The sequence below is a fragment of the Erithacus rubecula genome (assembly GCF_903797595.1).
Source record: "Erithacus rubecula genome assembly, chromosome: 6".
Lineage (NCBI taxonomy): Eukaryota > Metazoa > Chordata > Aves > Passeriformes > Muscicapidae > Erithacus > Erithacus rubecula.
Window position 1 is genome coordinate 43,704,730 of NC_136688.1, and position 22,509 is coordinate 43,727,238.

Below are 22,509 nucleotides of genomic sequence, written 5' to 3' on the forward strand. Positions count from 1 at the left end.
AAATCAGTTACTGTTATTTCTTTAGTAAGAGGTGATGAAAATTACTGAATATCACTGACCACAAGGGTTTGCTACATAACAAGAATAAGAGACTGCATAAACACTATTTTGCACTAATGCATAAAACAATATTTTGAATCTGGGCCACACAAGGTTTTTCTATAATGAAAATAAAGACATGGGAAAAAATTTATCACAGACTTTTTTGTCCAGACATAAAAAAAAGCAATGAGCAGTTTATTTACTTTTTCCAATGCGTGCATGCTGAACACAGGACCATCATGTGCTTTGACAGTTTTTATGAGAAACACATCTCTCCAAATACACACATCCCCCGTGGAGGTTCCAGAGAATGCCATCTCTTCTGTCCAGCCATACACTGCACACATCATTGTGTCAGTTCTTCCCAGTGCACCTATGCAGCCCTTTCTCCCAATTAGTCCTCCTCCTGGTGCAGACAAAAAACAAGTCATTAGACATCTGCTTGGGACTATAGTACAAGAACTGTATAACCATACCCAGAGCAACAAGTCCTTTTCTTTTAGTCCTCTAACGGTCCCCAAAAAAATGAGTTTGAGAAGAGATCTCACAAAATAAGTTTTATTATTTGTCAACTTTGACGACAGTAAAAACCAAAACCAACCAAACAAACAAAAAACCAAACCAAAACCAAGCAAACAAAAAAAACAAAACCCAAAGGATCCCACCTAACTTATTACTTGAATCTGCATTTGAATAAGTATATATACCCACATATACTCATATAAAGACAAAATGTATTTGTAAACTTGCATCTAAACAAAAAAATGAACATCTATGACACACATTTCATAGAAACTAATAATGAATTGTCCAGAAACAAAAAAAATTTAGATCTTCACATCCCACTCTTTTCATGATGCTCAGTGAGAGGATTTCTAACTTTATTTTAGAGGGTTACTTATAATAACCTATGGATAATAGAAATGCTACAGATATATAAATTTTATAATTCTTTCATATCTAAAATCATTTGGCAGTTATAGCACACAGTAACTTCTGGCTAGAAAGACAGATTTATATCATCACAATGACATAAAACAGGGAAACTTTATGTGGTATAACACAGAAGTCCTTCAGGATCTAACACTTTGTACTGTTCTTGCACTGAGACATCAGGTGTTGGAACCCTCTGCCCTCACCAGGCAGTGAAGACAAGCCAGTCCAGAGCATGCACTCCATGTCACTTCTCAACCAAGTGTGCCTGCCCTACTGCAGATTTCAGAAAGCTGGCATGGTGCAGGTGCCCTGATTCTCTGCTCCTCACACAAATACTGGATGTGTTTTCTGGGGGGTGACTGCCTCACCAGTGTGCCATTGATGCTTCACACAGAGGGGCTGCAGCATCAGAAGAATCTGATTCCTCTGGCTGAGCAGTGCCAGAGAGTAAAGCAGCATCTTAAACCATTACTTTTCTTTCTTCAAAACCACCATTTCCAAGGTTTTATCATAGTTAGGATTTATTTCTGAAAAATTTATAGTAGCTCTCTTAGTAAATATTCTGAGACACTTTGTTCTTTCTACAGATAGAATTTCAATTGAGAAAATTACTAATTTATGTAGACTTCAACACCTTGCTTTCAGGCAATCTTGATTAATTTCTATTGGAGCTAGAACTGAGAAAAACAGTATAATTTTTTTGATCACAGTTTCCTCTACACAATTAATCTTTATCAGGATTCATGTCAGTTACTGTGCATAAATTCTGCATGAATAATTAAAACATTCTTAGTAGATAAGTTACTCTTCTGTAGCTCATATGTCTTTATATATGATATGAGGTGTGAAACAATGTTCACACAAGTATCAGGGAATGGGTTTTTCACTGTTCAAAATTTCTCAAGCAGAATTAACCTTGGTTTTTATTTTCAAGATCAACAGAGGTATCTAGACAAAGAGCTCTCAACTGGCACATGTGTCCTCTTCAAGTACTTTGCCTGAATTTTGTATGTGAATTTTTTATAACCTTAATATTATTTATACTTGTGCCTTTTTACAGCATATGTGCTGTAAATGTTCTTCTTCCAAAAACTGTTCTATGATTTTAGAGCAGAACTGTAAAATTTTCAGATATGCTATATTATTACTAGATATAAAAACAGACAGTAGAAATTGCAGGGTATTTTCTACTTACGTAGCTCTAGCTCCATGCCAGATGATCTTAAAAAGAATTTCCACTACTGCCATAATGCCAATTAACATTATTACTGCTAGGGCAACACTAACAAAGAGATATACAGAGAAAACATTTGCCTTTCATGCATGAAACATTTAGTAAATGATACAATAGTTATACTGTCAGCAACTGAAAATGCTCTAATTCTGAAAAGTGTTCTTACCTGCTCTCCGCCAGAATTTCATGTGTTTAATTCCAACTGTAATCAACTTATCAGGCATGTAAGGATTAATCTTAACAACAAAAATCTTATCTTTGCTTCCCCTGAAATACAAAGCAAAATAATTTAATAAAAGTATAACTCCTAATATTTTTAAATAGATGTGGGAGGGTTGTTTTTGATTTTTTTATTTTTATGTATATCTTCTCTATCTTGCTAAAATTTACTTTCAAATTATTACTGATAGTTTACGAGGAAGTAAAAAGCTAAAGAAGTAACATACTGAGTCCTGTTCTATTTTCATTAGCCTTCAGTTTCCAAGACAGGTGAGTAACTATATTATTCAAAGAGGCACTAGAAGGCATTTCCTTTGCAAAATAAAATATATTTGCATTAAGTTTGTGTATATGGCATTTAGATCTTTGACACCTCATAATGACACTCAAAGGAGTAAAGCCACAAATCCTATTTTAAATTCACATATTTTGAAAACAAACTGCCATTGTCATTCACCATTTAGCTGATTTTTCTGGTTCTGTTAGAAAAAAAATTTATGCTGCTGTTACAACTTTGATGGAAATTAGTTGGTTCTAAAAATATTAAAACCTCTTGTGTTTTAGATTTCTTACAATGCTTCTATAAAACTAATGCTTTACTTCAGTCCTACAGGTTGAAAAACAGCTTTTGACTGTTTGCTATCTATGCAAAGCAATCTTTACAGGTTGTTTTTCTTTACTTAAAATGCAGAAGAGCCTCCAGTCCCTAATTTTTGCTCCTTGTTCAGAAGTGGCAGTAATCTTTTCTTTTCTGTCCTTTCAGACCACTTGATGAACTAGTGGCTGAAAGCATGAAATAGCTTCTTTCCAAACTCACAGTCATCTTCAAAGTATAGATGCTGTCTCAAAAATTCTAATCAATTCCTTCTTGTGGGTGGCAGAAACAAGCAAAAAAATATTAGGTGAATGGCAGACAAATGCCTTCAGAGAAGCCAAGATAACAGGGCTTTTGCCAAGTAACTGTTTATTATCTACATCATCTATTCAGAATTTTCTTTCTTCAGCAGATAAGAAATTCAACATGTGTTTAAAAATAAAATGAGAGAGAATGAAATTAAAGAGCAATAATGACTTATGATGAAAGGGATGAAAGGGAAGCTGACACTTTTTTAATTCTACTGCAGAAAGTAATAAATCTTTTTAAAATTTACCTAGAACAATGTTTAGAGTATAAGCACTGAATCCAGACAGAATGGGACAAAACCCACTCACATCATTGCTCTAAAATTAGATTAGTCTGGTCAGGACTCAGAATGGAAAAGGAAAGAACCCTGAAGAATAAAGAACTCTGCAAAACAACTGCAAATGAATACCCCAGAAAGGTGTGGCCTCTAATTAAAAAAATCTGAACATACTATATCTCACCATCTTTAAGAGGGTAAACAGAAGTGTATAGAGTTTTAAGGAAAATATTTCAGAACACAGCAATGTCTTCTATGTCATCTTTCTTTATCAGTTGAGCAGTCACTGTAATAGTTCTTATTGACTATCAGACCTTCATTTACTTCTTCCACTGATAGTTGTTAACATGACATAAATATTATTGCCTGCATCAGTCGCATAATAGAAATTGCTCATTTATTAGAGAACTCTCTTTCTTTAATGAATATGTTTTTCTTACTGTCATTTGATAGTAAATCTAGGTACAGATTTTAAAATATAGTTAAATTTCTACCTTACTGCTGAAAGCTTTTCTCCCTTCTTCCAGTCCCAGAGTACAATAGTGTGGTTGTCATCTATTCCAACAGAAGCCAATCGTTTCCCATCCGCTAGAATAACAAATTTATTATTAAGAGAGTAGATAGATAACTATGTTGCAATAACAAGAAGCCATATTAAAAATATTACAACTTCACAAATATTATAAGAACATAAAAACAAGTAAATAAGCATATGATGTTTTTAGAGGCATGTTTTTCCTTCTTTTTGCTTTTAAACTTTGATGAAGTGCAGGACTTCAAATTTTCCTGTCTAAAATTTGAACTTAGGTGCTCTCTGTTCATATCAAACCCCTTGTTCAGTTAGCTGCTCACATAGTTGCACAAAAATGTTGTTCTTGTGAAAATTTTACGTTCAGTCTGAAAATCTCTGTTCATTCCTGAACAGGAAAGCACTGAAGCCATACCATGAAATTTATGAAATGCCCTTAAGCTTAGTAGTACAATGAAGTTTTAGAAAAGTCTTGACACACATTTCACATCAATCTTCAACAAGCTGTTTGTGTTCACTCAAGATCTGACATGTACACATTTTTGGAATTGCTAAATATCCATGCCAGAATTTGAGAAATTAGACTCATACATTGAAAAAGGAGAACAAAAGGAAGAAGCATCAAAGACCACAAATCATTCATCTTTGTGATCACACATCTTCACTGCGAGTTCAGAGATCTTATCCAGTAAATACAAACAACTAGAGACTTAATAGAAGCTAGTGGAGCAGAGGAATTTTAATATTGGTACAGGAATTAAATGTAGGGAGTATAAAAATCTCAAGGGATTTAACTGATAGTCTTATGTTAGTTTAAGGTGGAGAGAGAGTCTGTGTTTCTGACCAGACAACTCCCTGACTGGACTTCCTGAATCTATCAGTATGCTACCCACATGGCTTTCAGGATTTCATTTAAAAAAGAAAAAATTGCAGGCCAGATCAATTTGCTCCAAAAAGCTTCTTACACTGCTGTAAAGCAGACACAAAACTCCAGATCTGTGCACCTGCCTAGTACAACCAACAGAAATTCTGAAGTGCTCAGCTCAGCTGTAAAACAGGACAGTAGCTGTTCTTGCATTTCCTATGTGCAAGATTCCAAAGGAGATCTTTCTAATGAATGTCCATTTTAAGACAGCATCTCTCATTTGACATTGTACACTGGAAAATTTTTTAATACAAAATTTTCAGTGTAAAGAAACTCCTAGTTTCTCAATTATCTTGTATTTTTACACAGAAAAGGAAAAGTGTAAATAAATAAATAAATACTTATTACCTGAAAAATCAACAGCACAAACACCATACTGGTGATAGCCCTTTAATACTGAGAGTGGCTTTATTGTTTCAGTATCCCAAATATGTATTGAGGAATCTCGACCAACCTGAAAGTATACATATTCATAGCCATTGTTTTTCATTTATCAGTTATTTTACACAGTTGTTTAGAAAGTATTAAAAATACTTCAAAAATTATTTGTAAAAAAAATTACAATGATACAATTTTCCTAGTATTACTGATGTCTGGCTAACAGAACATCATTCCTTTTGCTGCTTCCCAAATACCAAATCCCAGCTGACTTAGGCACATTAATCATAATTAACTAAAGTGCTCCTGTGGGGGGAAAAAAAAGCCCTTCATTGATTGCATGTAGCATATTTATTCCATCAATTTTTCATCAATCACTCCCTGTCTAAAAATAAAAGGTTATTTTTGTTGCTAGTATGTGAGCTTCTCTATGTTTCAGAAATCAAGGTGACTTCTGCTACTTTCTGGTGTCATTACAAGGCAGATTCTAATAAACTGATACCTGTGGAGTAATTTCCACTAGAATGCACTAATGTAAGTAACAAACCTGGTAAGAAATGGAGCATGGCTTATCCTTTTCACCTGTGTCCAAAAGTACTATTAGTCAGCACTTAAAAGATTATTTGCTATTCCAAGGGTTTTGCACCTCAGTGCACAAATTAAAAGGCTGCAAAACCAGAACAAAACTCTCATGCATTTAAGGCTCAGAAAAACTAGGATATGTTTCTGGTTTTGTCATAAACTTAACATGAGATACTTGTAAAGCTTTTCAGAACATCCACTATCAGAAGATCTGAACCAGGGTGGCATGAGGAATTTGATTACTGCTTTGCCTAGTTTCTTTATAGTATACAACAGTGTGTAATGTGTATGTATAAAACAGTATATAATGGAGTGTATCTTTCTGCTGATAGCATAACTTATTGTGAATTCAGGGACATTTTTATTCATAGCCTTTACTACTCCAAAATTAAATCAACTCAATTACTATATTTAGGGATATTTTTTTAACTGACCTACAGAGTTATGTTAATCTCAACATTTTTATAGAAATAAACAGTAATAAACAATAATAAATAAATATTAAATAATAATAGAACTAAAAATTTATTTCTATTTAAAAATTCAGTTTACGTTTTTCAATTTATTATACAAGAGCAGCAATGATAAAAAATTATAAGCATACACAAAAACCTCTGACACATCAGCTCAAACCTTCAAGTCCTAGTGTATAATTATTTACCAGAAGACTTGTTTGTCTGAAAACATGAGTGAAAATAATTTACCTGAAATAACTGTCTGGCAAAAGATAAAATTAACTATTGTAAGTATTATAAAATAAACCCAAGCAACATACATCCCTTTTTATGCACAAACAGTACATAGTTTGTGTACAGGTGATAATGAAAAACATAATGCACTAAAATGAAATGCGAGACTGTAACGGCTCCCTCCATACTATGAAATAGTAAAATAATGCAATGCTAACAAATTTGTTAAAAAAAATCTATTTTATCTGCACATTTCCTCTACATGTTATCAAGAAGCTGCAACATAATTCTGAATAAATAAAACCTATTCATAGTTTTAAATGAGGTTCAGAAAAACTATGGGCTGTAGACTCTTACCATAATATAAATAACTGTAAAAAATACATTTCTGCATTAATTTTTTACTATTATTTCATTGGTGCAGAAATGCAGTCCTTCACCTGAATAAATGCAGACGGGATGCTCTTCCCCCCAAGACCCCTCTAAACTCAGCAGTAACAACTTCAGACTGCTGTTGTAGATAGCCACGAGCCTACCTGGCCTGTTGCCACGTAGTCCTTGAGGGGGTGGATGGCCAGGCACAGGATGTCGTCGTCGTGGCCCAGGTAGAAGCGCTGCGTGTTCTGCTGGCGGTTGTGCACCACGCCCACGGCCGCCACGTGGTACACCAGCTCGCCCGTCTGCGTGTAGAACAGGTTGCTGCGACAGTCGTACCCCCTGTAGCTGAGCAAACACAAGCGCTCTGCTCACCCAACTCGTGAACACACGCATGGAAACCCAGATGAAGTCACGCTGGGTTCATTTCGCGCGTCTAAAACTCGCATTACTTACCAATAACTGCTTCGCTGTTTTAAAATTATGAATATGCTTTCTCGTTCTTAAAGGAACACCAATTTATCAATCTATTTTACACAGACATCAGTATTACAAGCACTAGTTTAAAAGAGGCACTTAATTGTTACTTTCCTAGTTTGAAGAGAAAGTAATAGCTAGTAATTTTCTCAGACCACATGGAGAAGTTGGGCATGCAACTTGTAGTTAAGTGAAGTAGAAAATGTCCAAAGTATTAGTTTTGGCTATTTCCTATTGCGCAAAAATCAGGCAGCAAAACATGATAGTTTCTGGAAACTTGATAATAGAAAGCAAATGTATAAATTTCTTCCTAGAACAGTTTCTTTTTTTGAAGGAAAATCTGTCTCCTTTCTAAGTGATACAGGAATTGGCATGAGTAGGCCAATTCCCAAGTGAGGTCTGTATTCACTATCTCAGTACACTCATTTCTTCCAAGGTATGACTAAGATCATAAAGTTATATACATCTTTCCTTACATACACAGCACAACCAAATGCACTGAGGAAGTAATGAATCTGTAAAGCAGCTGACCAAATTTAGTTTAATGAATATTCCAAAAACCATGGACCCATGTTTGTAAACATCAGACCCATGCTTTACTGGAAAACAGCAGAGCATATACTTGGAGCAGATTTGAATACAAGGTATTTCTGTTGGCTCACCTACCTTACACACAATAGTACTTATGTCATTGGATGTAATTAGAGAAAAATTACTGAGATCACCCCACAAAGTTTTTAAACAGACCAGCAGATAATCCAGGTCCACTGCTTCCAGAAGAAGGATATTGCGTTTCATGAACTTGCATCTCAAATTTTGGAAGATCATGGAACTCCTCCCAGCCCAGGTCTTTAACCTGTCCAGGTCCCTCCAGATGGCAGCACAGCCATTGGATCTGCCAGCCTCTCCCACCAGCTTTGTTCTGTCTGCCTTACTGTGAAGTACAAAGCTGGGTCTCATGAGACCACAAAAAGAGAAGTGAACTTCTTAAACTAGAAAAAAAATGAGATAGCCCAGAAATAAAGCTTTTAAATAATGCTCCCTCCAACTCACTGTTTATATTGGCATTCACAGGCAGATTTTTAACTTCAGATTTGGTCCTAATTCAGCAACTTTTCAGTGTCTCCTGAGTTACTGTCCCTTCAAGGTGTCTAGCAGCACCTCTCCACATTTGATCTGAAGCTCAGCTATTCTGCTCCCTGCTCTTCTCCAAGTGACCAACAATTTAGACTCACAATACAAGTGCAGGCTCTCCAGTCCTGCTCTGCTCTCCCTCCACCCACATCCTTCACTAACAACCTTCCCCTTAAGCAGCATGTGCAGACGTTTTGGAGTTGATTTCTGCCTAACCCAATGTGATGTCTGCTTGCAGCCTTCTCAGATGTACAGCCAATAGGTAAGGAACAGAATATACAATGACCTATAGTAACTATAAAGGATAATACAAAAATAACCTATCACAGTATATAACACCATCAATTTAAGTACATGACAACACTCAGTGAGGGGCAGGGATTTTTAAGGCAGTCACAGTGCCAAAGAAGGTACCCAAGCCTATTGTTGCTCAGACATAATTTTCCTGTGCTTCACTCTGCACTGTGCTCTGCTAAACACACTGGATTTTCTTTGCAAGCACAGAGTAATTAAGAAAAAAAAAAAAAAGGCCAAATTTTCACCCTAAAGGAGAATATTAAAAACAAACAAACAAACACAACACCAAAACAACCCAAAAAACAACATCTATGTAAATATGCATGCTGAAAGAAATACTGTACATTGAGCAATTTCTTGCAAGCTTAGCAGTCACCTATAAAAGTAAAAGGTGTGAAGACAGCAAACGGGTTTCAGATCCTCCTACATGCAACCCAGAAACTCAGAATTTTCCCAGCTCATCATAACAATTGCCTATACACCCTAAATTAAACTTAGAGAAATCGAGTACATTAATGCCATGCATCACAGGACTACTCAAAAAAATCCAAAATGTATCTAGGATGCAGGAAAATAGTTCTTATTACTCATAACTTCTTGTGATATAAGTTAATTGTAGTTAATTTCCTCTAGTTATTGCAAAAATTAGTACAATCATTTACAATCAAAATACAACATATTTTGCCAAAATATCAAGAAGTGCCAACAAAGACTCTGTCACAAAATTAAACACATTTGCTCTTTCCCATGTGCCAGTTTACTAACTTCTTGACAATACAGGTACTTTTCACCAGAAGGAAAGTAATAGGCCTAGGTTAAACAGCAATGAAAAGAAGCATATTTCAATGTAGAATATAATTCTCTAAGAATATTCTACACAGTTCCAAAATACTTTCATCTTCGTATTATTAAAGCAATTTAGAACTGAGATTATTAGCTAATCTCTGAAAAAGCATTAAGAGATATTGTTTATTCACATGGGGAAAACAAACCAAAGAAATTTACAAGGCATCTTGATTAGTGATTATAAATTAAATAATAATGAAAGCAAATTCTGTGTTGTAGTTACTCGATAATGTATAACAAGGCACAATAAAAATAAGACTGCATTCTGCCATAGTTAATTATCCAGGATTGATTCAAGTTAATATGAGAGCAACTATCAGAAGAAGCTGTAGCTTCCTCAGTGCTACATATGGAAAAATAATTGCCATTACCAAAGTCATGAATAGCAGGGGCTGCATTCAATATGAGATCAAAACATGCAAACATCGGTGTTCACACGTTTATTAGACACATTAACTCCTACATTTTAATCAAGAGTCTTGCAGTCAATTGAACAGTCAGTTGAACCTGCAGGGCTGCCCAGCTGGCCAACCTCAGCACTTCATTTTAGCTGAGTCAAATCACTCCTTATGCTCCACTGACTACTAACTGGATCTCCAATAACTGTGATGAAAGTTTAGATATACACATAAAACCATCTCCTTTTGGGCACATCACTGTGAATTCTATAACCTAAAGCTGAATCCTACCCCCATTTGCAAGTTACACACCTATATCCAACTAACAGGCAACTTCACAAGTACTGTCCTCTCTGGAAAAAGAGTCCTATGTCCATAGCCTGTCTAATCCTGGAAGAGTTTCAAAATTTGCATGTTACTCTTCAAAGTATATGTGGGAAGTTTCCACATGCAGTCCAACCCTCCCCCAAAAATCTCTAGAACAACCAAATGTGAAAATTAACATGATTGAGAACAGTGCCTTTAGTACAAAGGTGGAGGTTTTTATTTTTTTTAAATATTCTGCATAGAGTAGTTTTCTCAAGAGGACCCACTCATAGGCTTTTCCCTTCAGATACTGTTTGTAGGTACTTGTAGGAATCCATGCAAGGTATTATACGGCTCTCCTTAAACAGCATTCCCATTTCTTGAAACTGTTACCAAATATCATATTACATAAGGTTAGTTTAGTGAATATCCTGAAACTCAAACTAGACTGAGCTTATATACTTTGAATATTGAAAAATCATTCCATGATTCCATGAATATTCAAAAATATTTTTAAAAGTCATTCTTGTGAAATCAACATAGCTCTGAGAGAATACGCGGCATGAGTATTATATGTGCATCCTTATTTCCTGTCAGCAAAAAGAAAGCATCATAAGCACTGAGTCCAAGAAAAAGGTTCTTCTGAATAGTTCAGGTTTCTGAAGCACCCTGCCATGCCAAAGACATGGCAGAATTAAAATACAGGAATAGTCAAAAAGAGGCCAAACTTGTACCAATTTAATGATGTGTTTCTGATCATGACTGCATCAGATCTCTTAGAGAAAGAACACACTAACAGAATTCTTTCCTCATCCATATATTTCCAGAAGCTGGGTCACATACTCTGAGTTTTATTCCCTTCCAAAACAGAAAGTAACCAGAGGTTCTTACAGGTTATCAAGAGATTTTTTAGAAGTTTGTCTCTCTAGGCAGTTGATAAACTCGTCACACAAGACCAACAAGCTCAAAATTAAAGAAAAGAAAAAGAGCTTCTGATTCCCCTAATTTAAAAAATCACCACTTCTTAAATTTTTTAAGGAACATCTAAGACATTTCCATAGCAGCTAAAGAAAGATGAAGAAAAGCAGACTTCCTGAATCAGAGAATATGCCTATTACTCACTTGGATGTGGGTCACTTTAAAGTTAACAGCCTGGACATTGAGAAAAATCTGCTGTTCAGCATGGATTCTTCATTAGTTTTCTTGATGCCCATTGGGTAACCAGACAGAACTCAACAGGACATTCTACTTCTGGTCATTCCTGGATATTCTGGTCAAGCTTCACTTCTGTTGTGAAGGAAATAACAATAATACCAAAGATCCAGGGCCCTCGCTTGTGCTACATCTTCTTCAGGATCATTTGGTTTTATTCTTAGATCAAAATTTAAAGACTACACACAGCTCCTACCCACCTTAATGCATTTTCTATACAGATATAAAAATCTTCAACTGAGAATTTTGGAGCACCAAAAAGAGAAATAAAAACTCCCAACTCTGTACCAAGCTTCCCAGTTATCATTATTTCCAAAGCTACTACTCAGACTACACGTCTTCTGCAGACAAAATTGTTGATTTGAATATTAACAATTCTTAGACATTAATTTATTAACCATTACATGTGGAGCCCTACTAAAATTAAGTGCCATTATAAATACAGACAGTATCAGTAACTTCTCCCTGCAGCTAGTTATATCTGAAAAGATGCTGTATTCCTGCAAAGAGGTATCTTTTGAAAGGAAACTTGACTTCCAATGTCTTACTTAAATATCAGCTTTGGTTTTGCATTATATCAAGAGAAGTTATATTTCTGATCATTATTCTAATGCAGTAATATCTAGTTCCAGTTTGCTTTAAAACACCATATCTTTATTCTGATAAAAATTCTTCACTTATGAAGAATGATGGGAAACTACTAATCCTAATGATGAAATCATAAGATTTCAAGGATGCATCCAAAAGTCATTCTTCTATTCAAATTAGCACCAAAAAGAGAATAAACTCATTTTTAACAAATTTACAAGACCTATTAAGAATTACATTTAATTCTTAAGATAAGAGAGGAACATGTAAGTTGTTTCAGACTAGGTACAAATAGTTTTTTGTTGGTTTTTTTTTAACAAATCACTGCTAGAAACACCACTTTGTCCATAACCCAGTCATCTTCAATTACACAAAGTTTCTGTTTTAGCTATCAAAATCACAGACCAAAGAGAACTATTGCTTTCCAGATACTGAAAGGTATGGGTGAGATTACTGAACACTTTATTTAGTCACCTGTAGTCAAGCAATAAGTACCAGCTAAAGTTTGAGTACAAATTCACTTCAGAATTCACGTGTAGAATTAGCATGCTGGCTTCAAAGCTTTCTATTTATTTAGTGCAAATTTATTGCTATAGATATCAATAAAAATAATGAATCATAAAGCAACAGACATAGAAGTCTTTAATCAGATTATTAAATTAGAAACACCAGTCTACAAAATCACAGTCTGTTTGTATATTTTAAAGAATCCTAGTTTGCATACCCATGAACAAAATGTAGTCTTATACTGTTCCCTGGAGCTCGTTCACGCCTCTTAGAAGCTGCACTTTTTCTTTTTTCTTTGCATTGCTCTTTAAGTTGAGGTAGATCTTCTTTGTAAACCTTTAAGAAAAAGCATACTTAAAAATTAAAAGACTCACCAGAAAACCATGGTTCTGAGAATTCAGCTGCTTTTAACAATCATGAAAATGTTATTCTGACTCCAATACCTGTAAGCTGGTAATTATATCATGCAACTTGGTTTTAAATTGCACTCTATGATTACATGCAATAATATTTCTCTCTGTTAATATTAATATCTTACTTGCAATTATTAATTAATCATTATATTTTAATAACCTTAATCCTTTGAATGCATTAGGTAACAAAAAAATTCCAAAGGTTTTGGTCAGTTCCCACACAGTCTCCCCAGTTTTGAGATTTCAAGAGTCTTCATAAATTACCAACTTAAACCCTAGGAAGCTTCCAACTGCCATTAAAACTAAAATTTTACCTGTCGACGATAGGTGATCTGTGTCTCTTGCTCAATTTCAGAGTCCAGCTCTGGAACATCAGACTGATCTGAATCTGATTCATCACTATTAGAATCAACAAGACTCTCTGTTATCAAAAAAACAGAAATAAAAAATTAAGCAACGAAATTAAAAGCCAGAAAATTTCAACTAACTGCTTAAAGTTTTTTATTTGATAATCAATGCTTATCTTAAGTAGAATATAAACTGGTAATAATTGAAAGGAACAATTCTGCTGCTACATAAGAAATAAGACATAAATATGATAATTTTGGATGTTGGAGTGAGTGAGTTTTTATTAGCTAAAATTATTTCATCAAGCTTTAATGTTCGGAGGAAAGCAAAAAAAGAAGATAATGAAATAATCAGTATAATGCAGAAACTAACAAAATCACAGTAGAAATTCTTCTGAAATTAAGCAGGTTAGAGGCAAGGGAAAAAAATTATAGATGGGAATAAAAAATTATAGATGGGAATAAAGAGGCAAAACTTTGTTACTGCAGAGAAAAAGGGTATTCATGTAAAATGTGACATGTAGGAAGAGCTTGTTATTGTTTCCTTCTGCATTTGTCACTAACAGGTTCAGCAGTGCATCTGTATTTATTTACCTGTTTGCTGGATCCACACTGATACATATTCATCTAATCTGAACAATTAAATGGTGAAGCAGCCTGTTTTATTGTAACTCTATATTCTCATTTCCCCCAAAGGATTCTCCAAATTCCTTTAGGAATTTCCAAGGGAGGCATACAGCTAACTGTTTTGATTTTAGGAAAATCATGAGAATAATTGTTTAATTAGCCACTAGTAGAAACATGATTTTCATTTTTTTCCAAACATTAAACATCTATAATCTGCTATAAAAAAATAAAAATTAAATAATCAATTATAATACTTAAATAATTGTATAAATATTCCAAAAGTTTAAACAAATTAAAACTGCATTTTTCCAGTGATGCCTGAGCATCCAGTTGTTGTCAATTAAATAAAGGGTGATATAGACAGAATTCAGAAATTTGTATCTGCGATTTGAACTTTAAAAATTTTCCTTCACAAAGGAAGCACAGCAGTGAAGGGTTTCTCATACCCTTGCTAACCTGAACACACAGGTGTGATGGTTTGACCATTGGCCAAATGCCAGAGCACAGATTTTTTTCATCTTCACCAAAGGTCAATTAATGCCAAACCAAGACAACAGGGTCTGGCGAGTATTAGGCAGCTCTATCACCTGCAACGTTTAAAGAACACCAGCTGTTGGAATCGTGCAAAATGACAACTTTGAATATTTATTTCAATACCAGCACCAAAGAATTTTTCTTCCATTTCAGTCTCCCTGCATTGCAACCCTTCTGTTGGTGTTTTTGAGTCAGTTGCTTACCTTGGGGTGCTATATGAAGAGTGTCCTTCAGCTTGCGGTCGGGGACGAACTTCCACTGGAAGACAGAATGATCAGCTCCCCCAATGGAAACAACCCACTGGTGGTCGTGCGACCATCTGACGTTTGTCACGTGAGCAGAATGGCCGAGATACTTTTTAAACTTTGCTCCTAGAACAAGAATAAAAATCTCCCTCGATATTTATGAAATGAGTGTTTCAGAAGCACTTCAGAAAATCAAATTAAGGAACCCATAGGAAAATAATGTTTAATAAAGATATTCTAATTACTACTGGTATTTTAATCAATAGCAACAACTTTTTGCAATTTTCACTAATTTTAATGTGTCTATAAGATACATTTTTAAGTTGAGATTCCAAAACATAAAAACTTAATCAAGTGAAACACAACAACAGAAGGCATATGATAATGCTGTATGAGATATACCAGAGATTTTTAAAATTTCACTGTATTAATTTTATTTTACTTTTTACAAATTAAGATTTTGACAATTATTACTTCTACTTTGAAAAAATACAGTTATTGAAATAATGTTTATTTATTTATTTATTATCACTCCCACACCCATGCTTGTAGCATGGGTTCCCAAAGTACAATCTCAGTGCTAAGCACTTCTAGCAATTCATCTCCTCCCATGTTCAGCAGTAGAACTGGCAGCAGTAGTCCAGCTACATCCAGCTAATGGTTTCATGGCTACATAACTACAACACAATCATTGGATGAGTTACTGAAATGAAGTTCCTAACAGCACTGCATTAGAAGTAATCTTTATATTCCAGAAAGGCTTCATTGTCTCAGAGCTGTTTGAAGAACTTCATTCTACACACCATTCATGTTTAATGATGGCTACACAGATAGATCTTAGCATATGTCTTCAAGCTGGATGTATTTAAAGAAATGGTTTGAGTGTTGTTTTTAAAAACTGACGTTCTCCCATTTTTTTTAAACTCCTTTGAAAAAAAATGATATGATAAACCATTACTAATACATTTTTCTTGAATAGTCACAATTTAAAAATATGCATATAATTGAATTTAAAAGGCACTACCTTTTCTTAGACATGGGTATCGAAAGAGCTTTACTATTCCATAGTCATCAGCTGTAACCATAACTTGACCAATAAAATTCGCATCCACTGAATTTATATCATTTATATCTGAATATTTGGGCCAGATTCCATTAACTTCAAGGCCAGAAACACAAGTCCATGATGCCCATTGAATGCCTTTCAATTCCTCCTTGTTTGTTACTTCTTTTCCACCTAAGTTAAAAAAAAAAAAAAGCCATTTTTCAATATTCACTTATGCAATTTTGAAGAATGTAAAATTCTATAAAAATTGAATCCAAGTGCAACAGAATTAAAAACTGACTTCTGAAACTGTCCTGCTCTAGTATTCCCTATTATGACCAACAATATCAGTAAGAAGTCTTCTCAAGACTTTTAACAGAAGATTATAGGTTTGGTACTTTACAGTTTTTATTATTTCTTAGTATCTGCTTGAGGCTGTGTTTTTTTTAATATGTTTAACAAAACAACATGTAATCATTCTGAGATAAAGTTCATAAAAAATTCTGTTGCTGAATGATTGTAGAAAATTGACTACTTAGAGCAAGAACTGAAGAATTCATATCTAGCTGCTGCAAATTACTAAAATCACCAATTTAGCGCTTAGATCTTTGTTACATTGTTTCACACCAGCTCTATCTGTTATGAGATTGATCCATTCCCACAAGGTAAGAGCTGAGGAATTGAGTCAGACCAAAGGCCCATTGAATAAGTGCTATGTCCTCTGGAAAGGCCAGGAGCCAAGGGCTGGAGCAATGCAAGAATGGTGCAAGCAAAGGTGAAAGCTGTGAGTCAGACTGAACACACACCTGCAGAAGGAGAGCAGGACAACAACTCACTTCTCAGCATTTCAATCACTAATACATGTAAACAATGATTAACAACACTGCTTATATCCATAACTGTCTTGCAGGTCTTGTGCAAATACTTCAGTAACTTTGCTGCTGTACTTATTCAAATGTAGTGAATACTCTTATAAAAAACTTCCTCTATACCCCCATGCTTTAAACCAGGATTTACATTTGGCTTTTTTTTACAAAACCACTATATATTATTTCTGTTATAAGTAACAACATGAAGGCAACTCAGAATCTTACTTGGCATTCTGTAAAAAAGCCTCTTTCCATTGCCATCATTGGTCTGTAAGTATTTACTGTCTGAAGACCAATCCATATGTGTGATGAAGCTTAAGGATCCAATACATTCCCCAACTTTCTTGTATCGCTGAACAACGCCATATATATCCACAGAGCTGTCATTGGAACCAACTGCTAGGAAATTCCCATCTGGAGAATATTTGAGTTCATGAATAGCTTCTTTCCTGTCTTTGATATGAACAACCTCAGTCATATCTCTGTAGTATGAAAGAAAGCATGTCATAAGTAGAGAAGAGCCTCATCACACTTTCAAGCTCCCAGTCTAAAAAAATGAACAAGATTGTTAAGAATTTTAAGAAATTACGTATTGAACTTAAGTATCCTGTGTGCAAACACAACACTGCTGTTTTTAGAATTGGTTAGGGCTTCATGGAGAAAAAATAGATAGAAACAGTGACACAAGAATGTGCTTCACTGGGCTGAGGGACAGTGAACTAAGGAACTGTTCATGCTGAGTCCACACGAAAATGTCATCAGGTAGATTATGAAATCTCTATTCACGCAAGGAAGCAAACTTCACTGACATGAGACATGAATCTCATTTTCCCTTTAGAACTGTGGGATCACAGCAGCACAAGGCAGTACTGGTTTTGTATGCATGATGTGCTGACAGTAGAATTCCAACACATGGAAACAATTAAGGAAGTACTGAAAATTTATTTCTTAGTAATTCAAGAATAATTCATAAATCTAAAACCTAAAGTAAAACATTTCCTATAACACTGCTACTCTCTGCAAATAGACCAATATATTTTTTGAAATGGGTTGTTATAGAACAACATGAACATAGGTAGCACACATTTAAAAAATCTGAGAATCCTCCGCCATTTAAAACAAAAATGCAAATTACAACATGCACGGCCACAAGAGTATCAAAATATTAATAACATGTCAATTTTTAGGTTTTGTAGCATACCTGACTCGAAGCACAGTGAAAGAGCCATCCTTCATTCCAAGGGCAAGATGGATTCCATCCGTACTAACCGCGGCACAGCGAATGGGCTCCTCCATGTTGCACCGGGCAATCAGGGCGTGGTCTATTAAACTCCAGATTCTAAAATAAAGTCATTATTTCAAATGGGAACTGAGTGTGCAGCTTTGGCATAGATAAGATGAAGCCTTCAGTTTCTGCACAGTGCTGGACATGGCAGCATCCCTATTTTACAATAATTTTCCACAAGGAAAATTTAAGACAAAAGTGTGAATTTTGCATAAACAAGAAATATTCTTGTATTTTTAAAGGTGGGAATATCTCTAATGAGAAAATGTTGGGACAGATTAATTTTGATTTTCTGAATATAAAAAATTATAGCATCTGACAATACTTATAGATCAGTCCTGCAAAATTCCACTGTTTTGCTAACCATTTTAGCCAGAAACATTAAATAATAATTAAAGACTTTGATCAGTATAAACAACTTTTCCTATTAAAAAGTCATTATTGATAACACCTTATAACTAATATTATTAAAAAATGTAAGTTTTTAGAATAAGGTAGATTACATCTATTATTTATAATCGTATCTCGAATTTGAGAGTAATATTTCAATATTAATAACTGAATTATTGATTTGCTTAACTGTGCTACACTTAAGATATTTAACAAAAATGCCAATACATTTCACTTATAAGAAAGAAAAGGTGGTTTTAACCAAAACAAATAGAGATTAATATGTAAGAGGGAGTAATTTGGTGACTTTCTATGCATTTATATTCTGTTTACAATGCAGGAACAGGTTTGATGAAATTCACACATTAAAAGTTAATTTGCAGCATTTGGAAAAGTAAATATGGTAAGAGTAAAATGTGTAAGTTTTTATCACAGTTTTTCTTCATTGCAATCTGTGCATGCTTAACATAACTCCTGAAAAGGAAAGACTTACAGGATATTTGTCTCAGAGTGTTCAATGTTAGCCTAAATGAAATGTTTTCAAATTTCATATATGGGGCATTTGGGGAAATACATACTTCCACTCTATTTTATTACTGGAGAGCACTAATTTCCTGCATAAACTAACAGTACAAGTACAACAATTCCACAATTCACTTACTTTAAAATGTACACATTTCAATTAGGTTACCTACGAAATGAGTGGATTGTATAGAACTGTACACAAATTAACAAAGAAACAAGATTTAACCTGACAGATCGATCATCGCTTCCAGTCATGGCCAGGGGTTTTGTAGGATGGACAGCCAAAGCCCACAGCTCCCCTTCACAGTGCCCCTGCATTATCAGGAAAGGCTTATTACGCTCATGCACCACAATTTCAAAAATTTCACTATCTTGTGTCCCAACGAGAATATGGTCTCCTCTCCAGCAAACACTTCTTACAGACAGACCTGTAGAAGAGATTGTTACTGAGAGATACATCCTCAGAACTCGTTAAACAAAGGTAAAGTAGCAAAAGACAAAGCATAAAAGCAAGAAAATGTCAAGAACATGTCCCTTCTCTTATTCCTGGATTTACTTCTTTTACTCTTTTTACACATTTCATAGATAGTGGCATACTTGCCCTTGGAACATAAATTTTTTGTGACTACTTGGAGGATATATGTAAAGTACACCAAGAGGTAAGACAGTTGAGTAGCAGAAAATGCAATTAGGAAAATGAGCAAGATGACAGGTCATAAAGGCAATGCTCAGAAGTATATAAGAAAAAGAGAGTGTAGGGAAAAGAACCAGGAAATTCATTTTATTCAAGATAATATTTTTTAAAATCTGCTTGCTCTGTCATGGGCATTTGACAAGGCAAAAGTTTATGGTAAGAGTCTGTTACATCAGAAGTAAAGGAAGCAAACTGGAGTGGAGAACAAGTCCAAAAGAATAAAACAGGGAATGAAACAGTTTTGTTATATGCATCAGAACTGGGAAGCAGCAGCTGAATAAATTTAAATTTAAAACCGAGCCACTCTACTGCAGAGCACATTTAAAATGAAATTGCATCTTGTTGCAATACTTCACAATCTTGGTGGGAATGCCATGTCAATTACACCACACAAAGACTTCACTTTTATTCAGTCATGTATTGACCCTGAATATCCCATTGCTATCAGACATTCTAGCACATTTTCAAAGTCTTGGCAAGATATTAGAAAATAAAAAAAGTGATTGGGTGTGAAGAAAACCAAATGCTAACAAAAGTAGGTCACTGTAAGTGACATCAGTGCTTCAGTACGTTTGTATTCTTATCCTAAATCATTACAGCAACAGTATGTGAAACACTCTGTAAAATTTTAGCATGACATGAACGGTAACTGAATTCATAGTTACGAGTCAGCAGTGTTCTATTTTACACAAAACTGTAGACAACATCCAAATAGTTTTAATGAAAATTTGGATAACTGGCAAATGAAATTGTTTTTCTGTTTTACACTGTAGATCTCACTGCCTCAAGTTCTCTTAAAGCATTGCTGTTCCTTGCTAAGAACTGCTGTGCTCTAGAAACAATGTGCATAAAAAATTAAATCTGTGTCTAAATCCTCATCATATGTACTGTTGTAAAAGTAACTGTGACCTTCATACTAGTGGGCATGATCCAAATAGCTCATAGCAACACATATAAAACAACATTTTGGGTATTAAAGTCTTGTCTTGTTCAAAACACTGATAAATTTCCTATCTTATTGGTATACTGAAAGGGACAAACTTCTCTTTACCTTTATATCCCTGGTCTGTTTCCCTGAGATCAATCACAGTAATTGGTTTAAAATTTAAGTCCCACAAGCGAACACAGCCATCCCTGCCACCAGTGGCAAACCCCTCTTCACATGCATTCATGCTGAAAATTCCTGCCTAAAGAGAGAAGAAAGTTACTTTTAACAACAAACACAGATTAGAGAAAACCAGTATGCAACCAATACAAGCTTCACGTACGAGGAAGTCAAAAATGGAAACAAACTCAAAACAAGCAGAATTAACAAGTGATAAATTAGTGAGTTGCTGCAAGAATGTGTTCTTTCTGATAATCATCATCATAGTGATGCTGCTTCTTATCCCTAGAAAGAGCTTAGTTTCATATCCTCTTGCCCTAGGACCTGGTCCAACTCTAATAAATGTCAGCATGAACATTTCCCATAATCTCTGTTTGGTTTGCTTTAGGGCCTTTGTTGCTAGTACTCAGCTGCTATACAACAACACAAAAAAATATCTGGGATTTTTTTTATTTCTTAAACCAAGGAAGATTGATTTAAAATTCAAGTTTAGAAATAAAATGTAAGAAAAATAACAATCATGCTACACCATTGAAAAATTAATATAAATTCTTATTTTAAAGGCAAACATTTGGAAACAATACCTAATTTTCTTTAAGTCATTTGATACATGTTTTCTTCAGGATAACAAAGAGGCAAGGATGATATCTGTAGTATTAAAATAAAGATACGATAGCCACAGAGCCACTGTATTTAATTTAATATGATACAAATCTAAATGGCATACACACCATTGGGGTTTTTTTTCATTTCCTACACAACTCATTAGGCCTTATGTTCAGAAATAATTCACACTGAAAGGGCAACTATAGCTGATAAGCCTACTAGAAGTTAAAAAATTGCTCTATATTTATTTAAAGTGTGTAATATTCTCCTATGACAAAAGTAAACAAGAGAGCAACAATAAACAATAAAGAGAGTAAACAATGGAAGAGAAAATCTGTCTCTAACTTCTGCCCAAAAGTAAGAAGAACAGCCAATAATATATACATATCTTCTAAAATATTGATGTGACATTTCAGTTTTGTAAAGAAGTAAAGGTAAGGTTCCAACAGATCTTTAGCTAGGGTCCAGATTTTATAGTAATGAAGCACATTATCTACAAAGATGAAAGCAATTTGCAAAGGAGAAATTGGCTTTTTGGGGAAAAAAAGGCTGCACACTCACAGAACAAATTAAAATACAATGTGACTTGTGAGCATTCTGGAGTACTCATGACTATTATTTCCTATCAATATGCTTTTGCTTCTTAAATTCCAATAAGAAAAGTATCATAATGGACTGGTCACAATTAAATATGGATTATGTTTGCTTCTCTAACATCAGGTAAAAAGGATATAATTTTCATGTTAAGAAAAAAGAAACCTCTCATCTTTCACAAAAAAAGAAGCCTACTAGAATGTCAAATGACAATCAAAACTGAAAGACTAGGATGACAGAACTCAATTTTTTTGGTATGTCATGTCCATTCTCAAGAAAGAGACTTTTATGACAAGACACAATTCAGGAGGCAGTACACGCCTAAACAGAAATGTATTGGAATTTTTAAGTCATAAGCAGATTAGAAGGCTAACT

General features: G+C 34.5%; 1 protein-coding gene across 4 annotated transcripts in view; it reads right to left on the bottom strand.

Moving 5' to 3' along the window:
- The window catches only part of EML5 (EMAP like 5), a 98,598-nt gene that overhangs the window by 45,246 nt on the left and 30,843 nt on the right, over positions 1-22,509 (bottom strand). For 3 of the 4 annotated variants that reach the window (XR_013774557.1, XM_079308120.1, XM_079308122.1), the window contains exons 6-18: positions 20,881-21,016; positions 19,362-19,563; positions 18,137-18,274; positions 17,161-17,417; positions 16,046-16,258; positions 14,980-15,147; positions 13,583-13,689; positions 13,073-13,191; positions 7,252-7,438; positions 5,415-5,520; positions 4,107-4,200; positions 2,379-2,479; positions 246-448 (exon numbers count right to left, since the gene is read on the bottom strand). Coding sequence is in view for 3 of the 4 variants with exons in the window: in XM_079308120.1 (XP_079164246.1) it covers positions 246-448; positions 2,379-2,479; positions 4,107-4,200; positions 5,415-5,520; positions 7,252-7,438; positions 13,073-13,191; positions 13,583-13,689; positions 14,980-15,147; positions 16,046-16,258; positions 17,161-17,417; positions 18,137-18,274; positions 19,362-19,563; positions 20,881-21,016 (2,031 nt within the window). In the remaining variant the exon portion in view is untranslated. The remainder of the gene's footprint in view (positions 1-245; positions 449-2,378; positions 2,480-4,106; positions 4,201-5,414; positions 5,521-7,251; positions 7,439-13,072; positions 13,192-13,582; positions 13,690-14,979; positions 15,148-16,045; positions 16,259-17,160; positions 17,418-18,136; positions 18,275-19,361; positions 19,564-20,880; positions 21,017-22,509) is intronic. The other variant, XM_079308121.1, reaches the window with a different exon arrangement.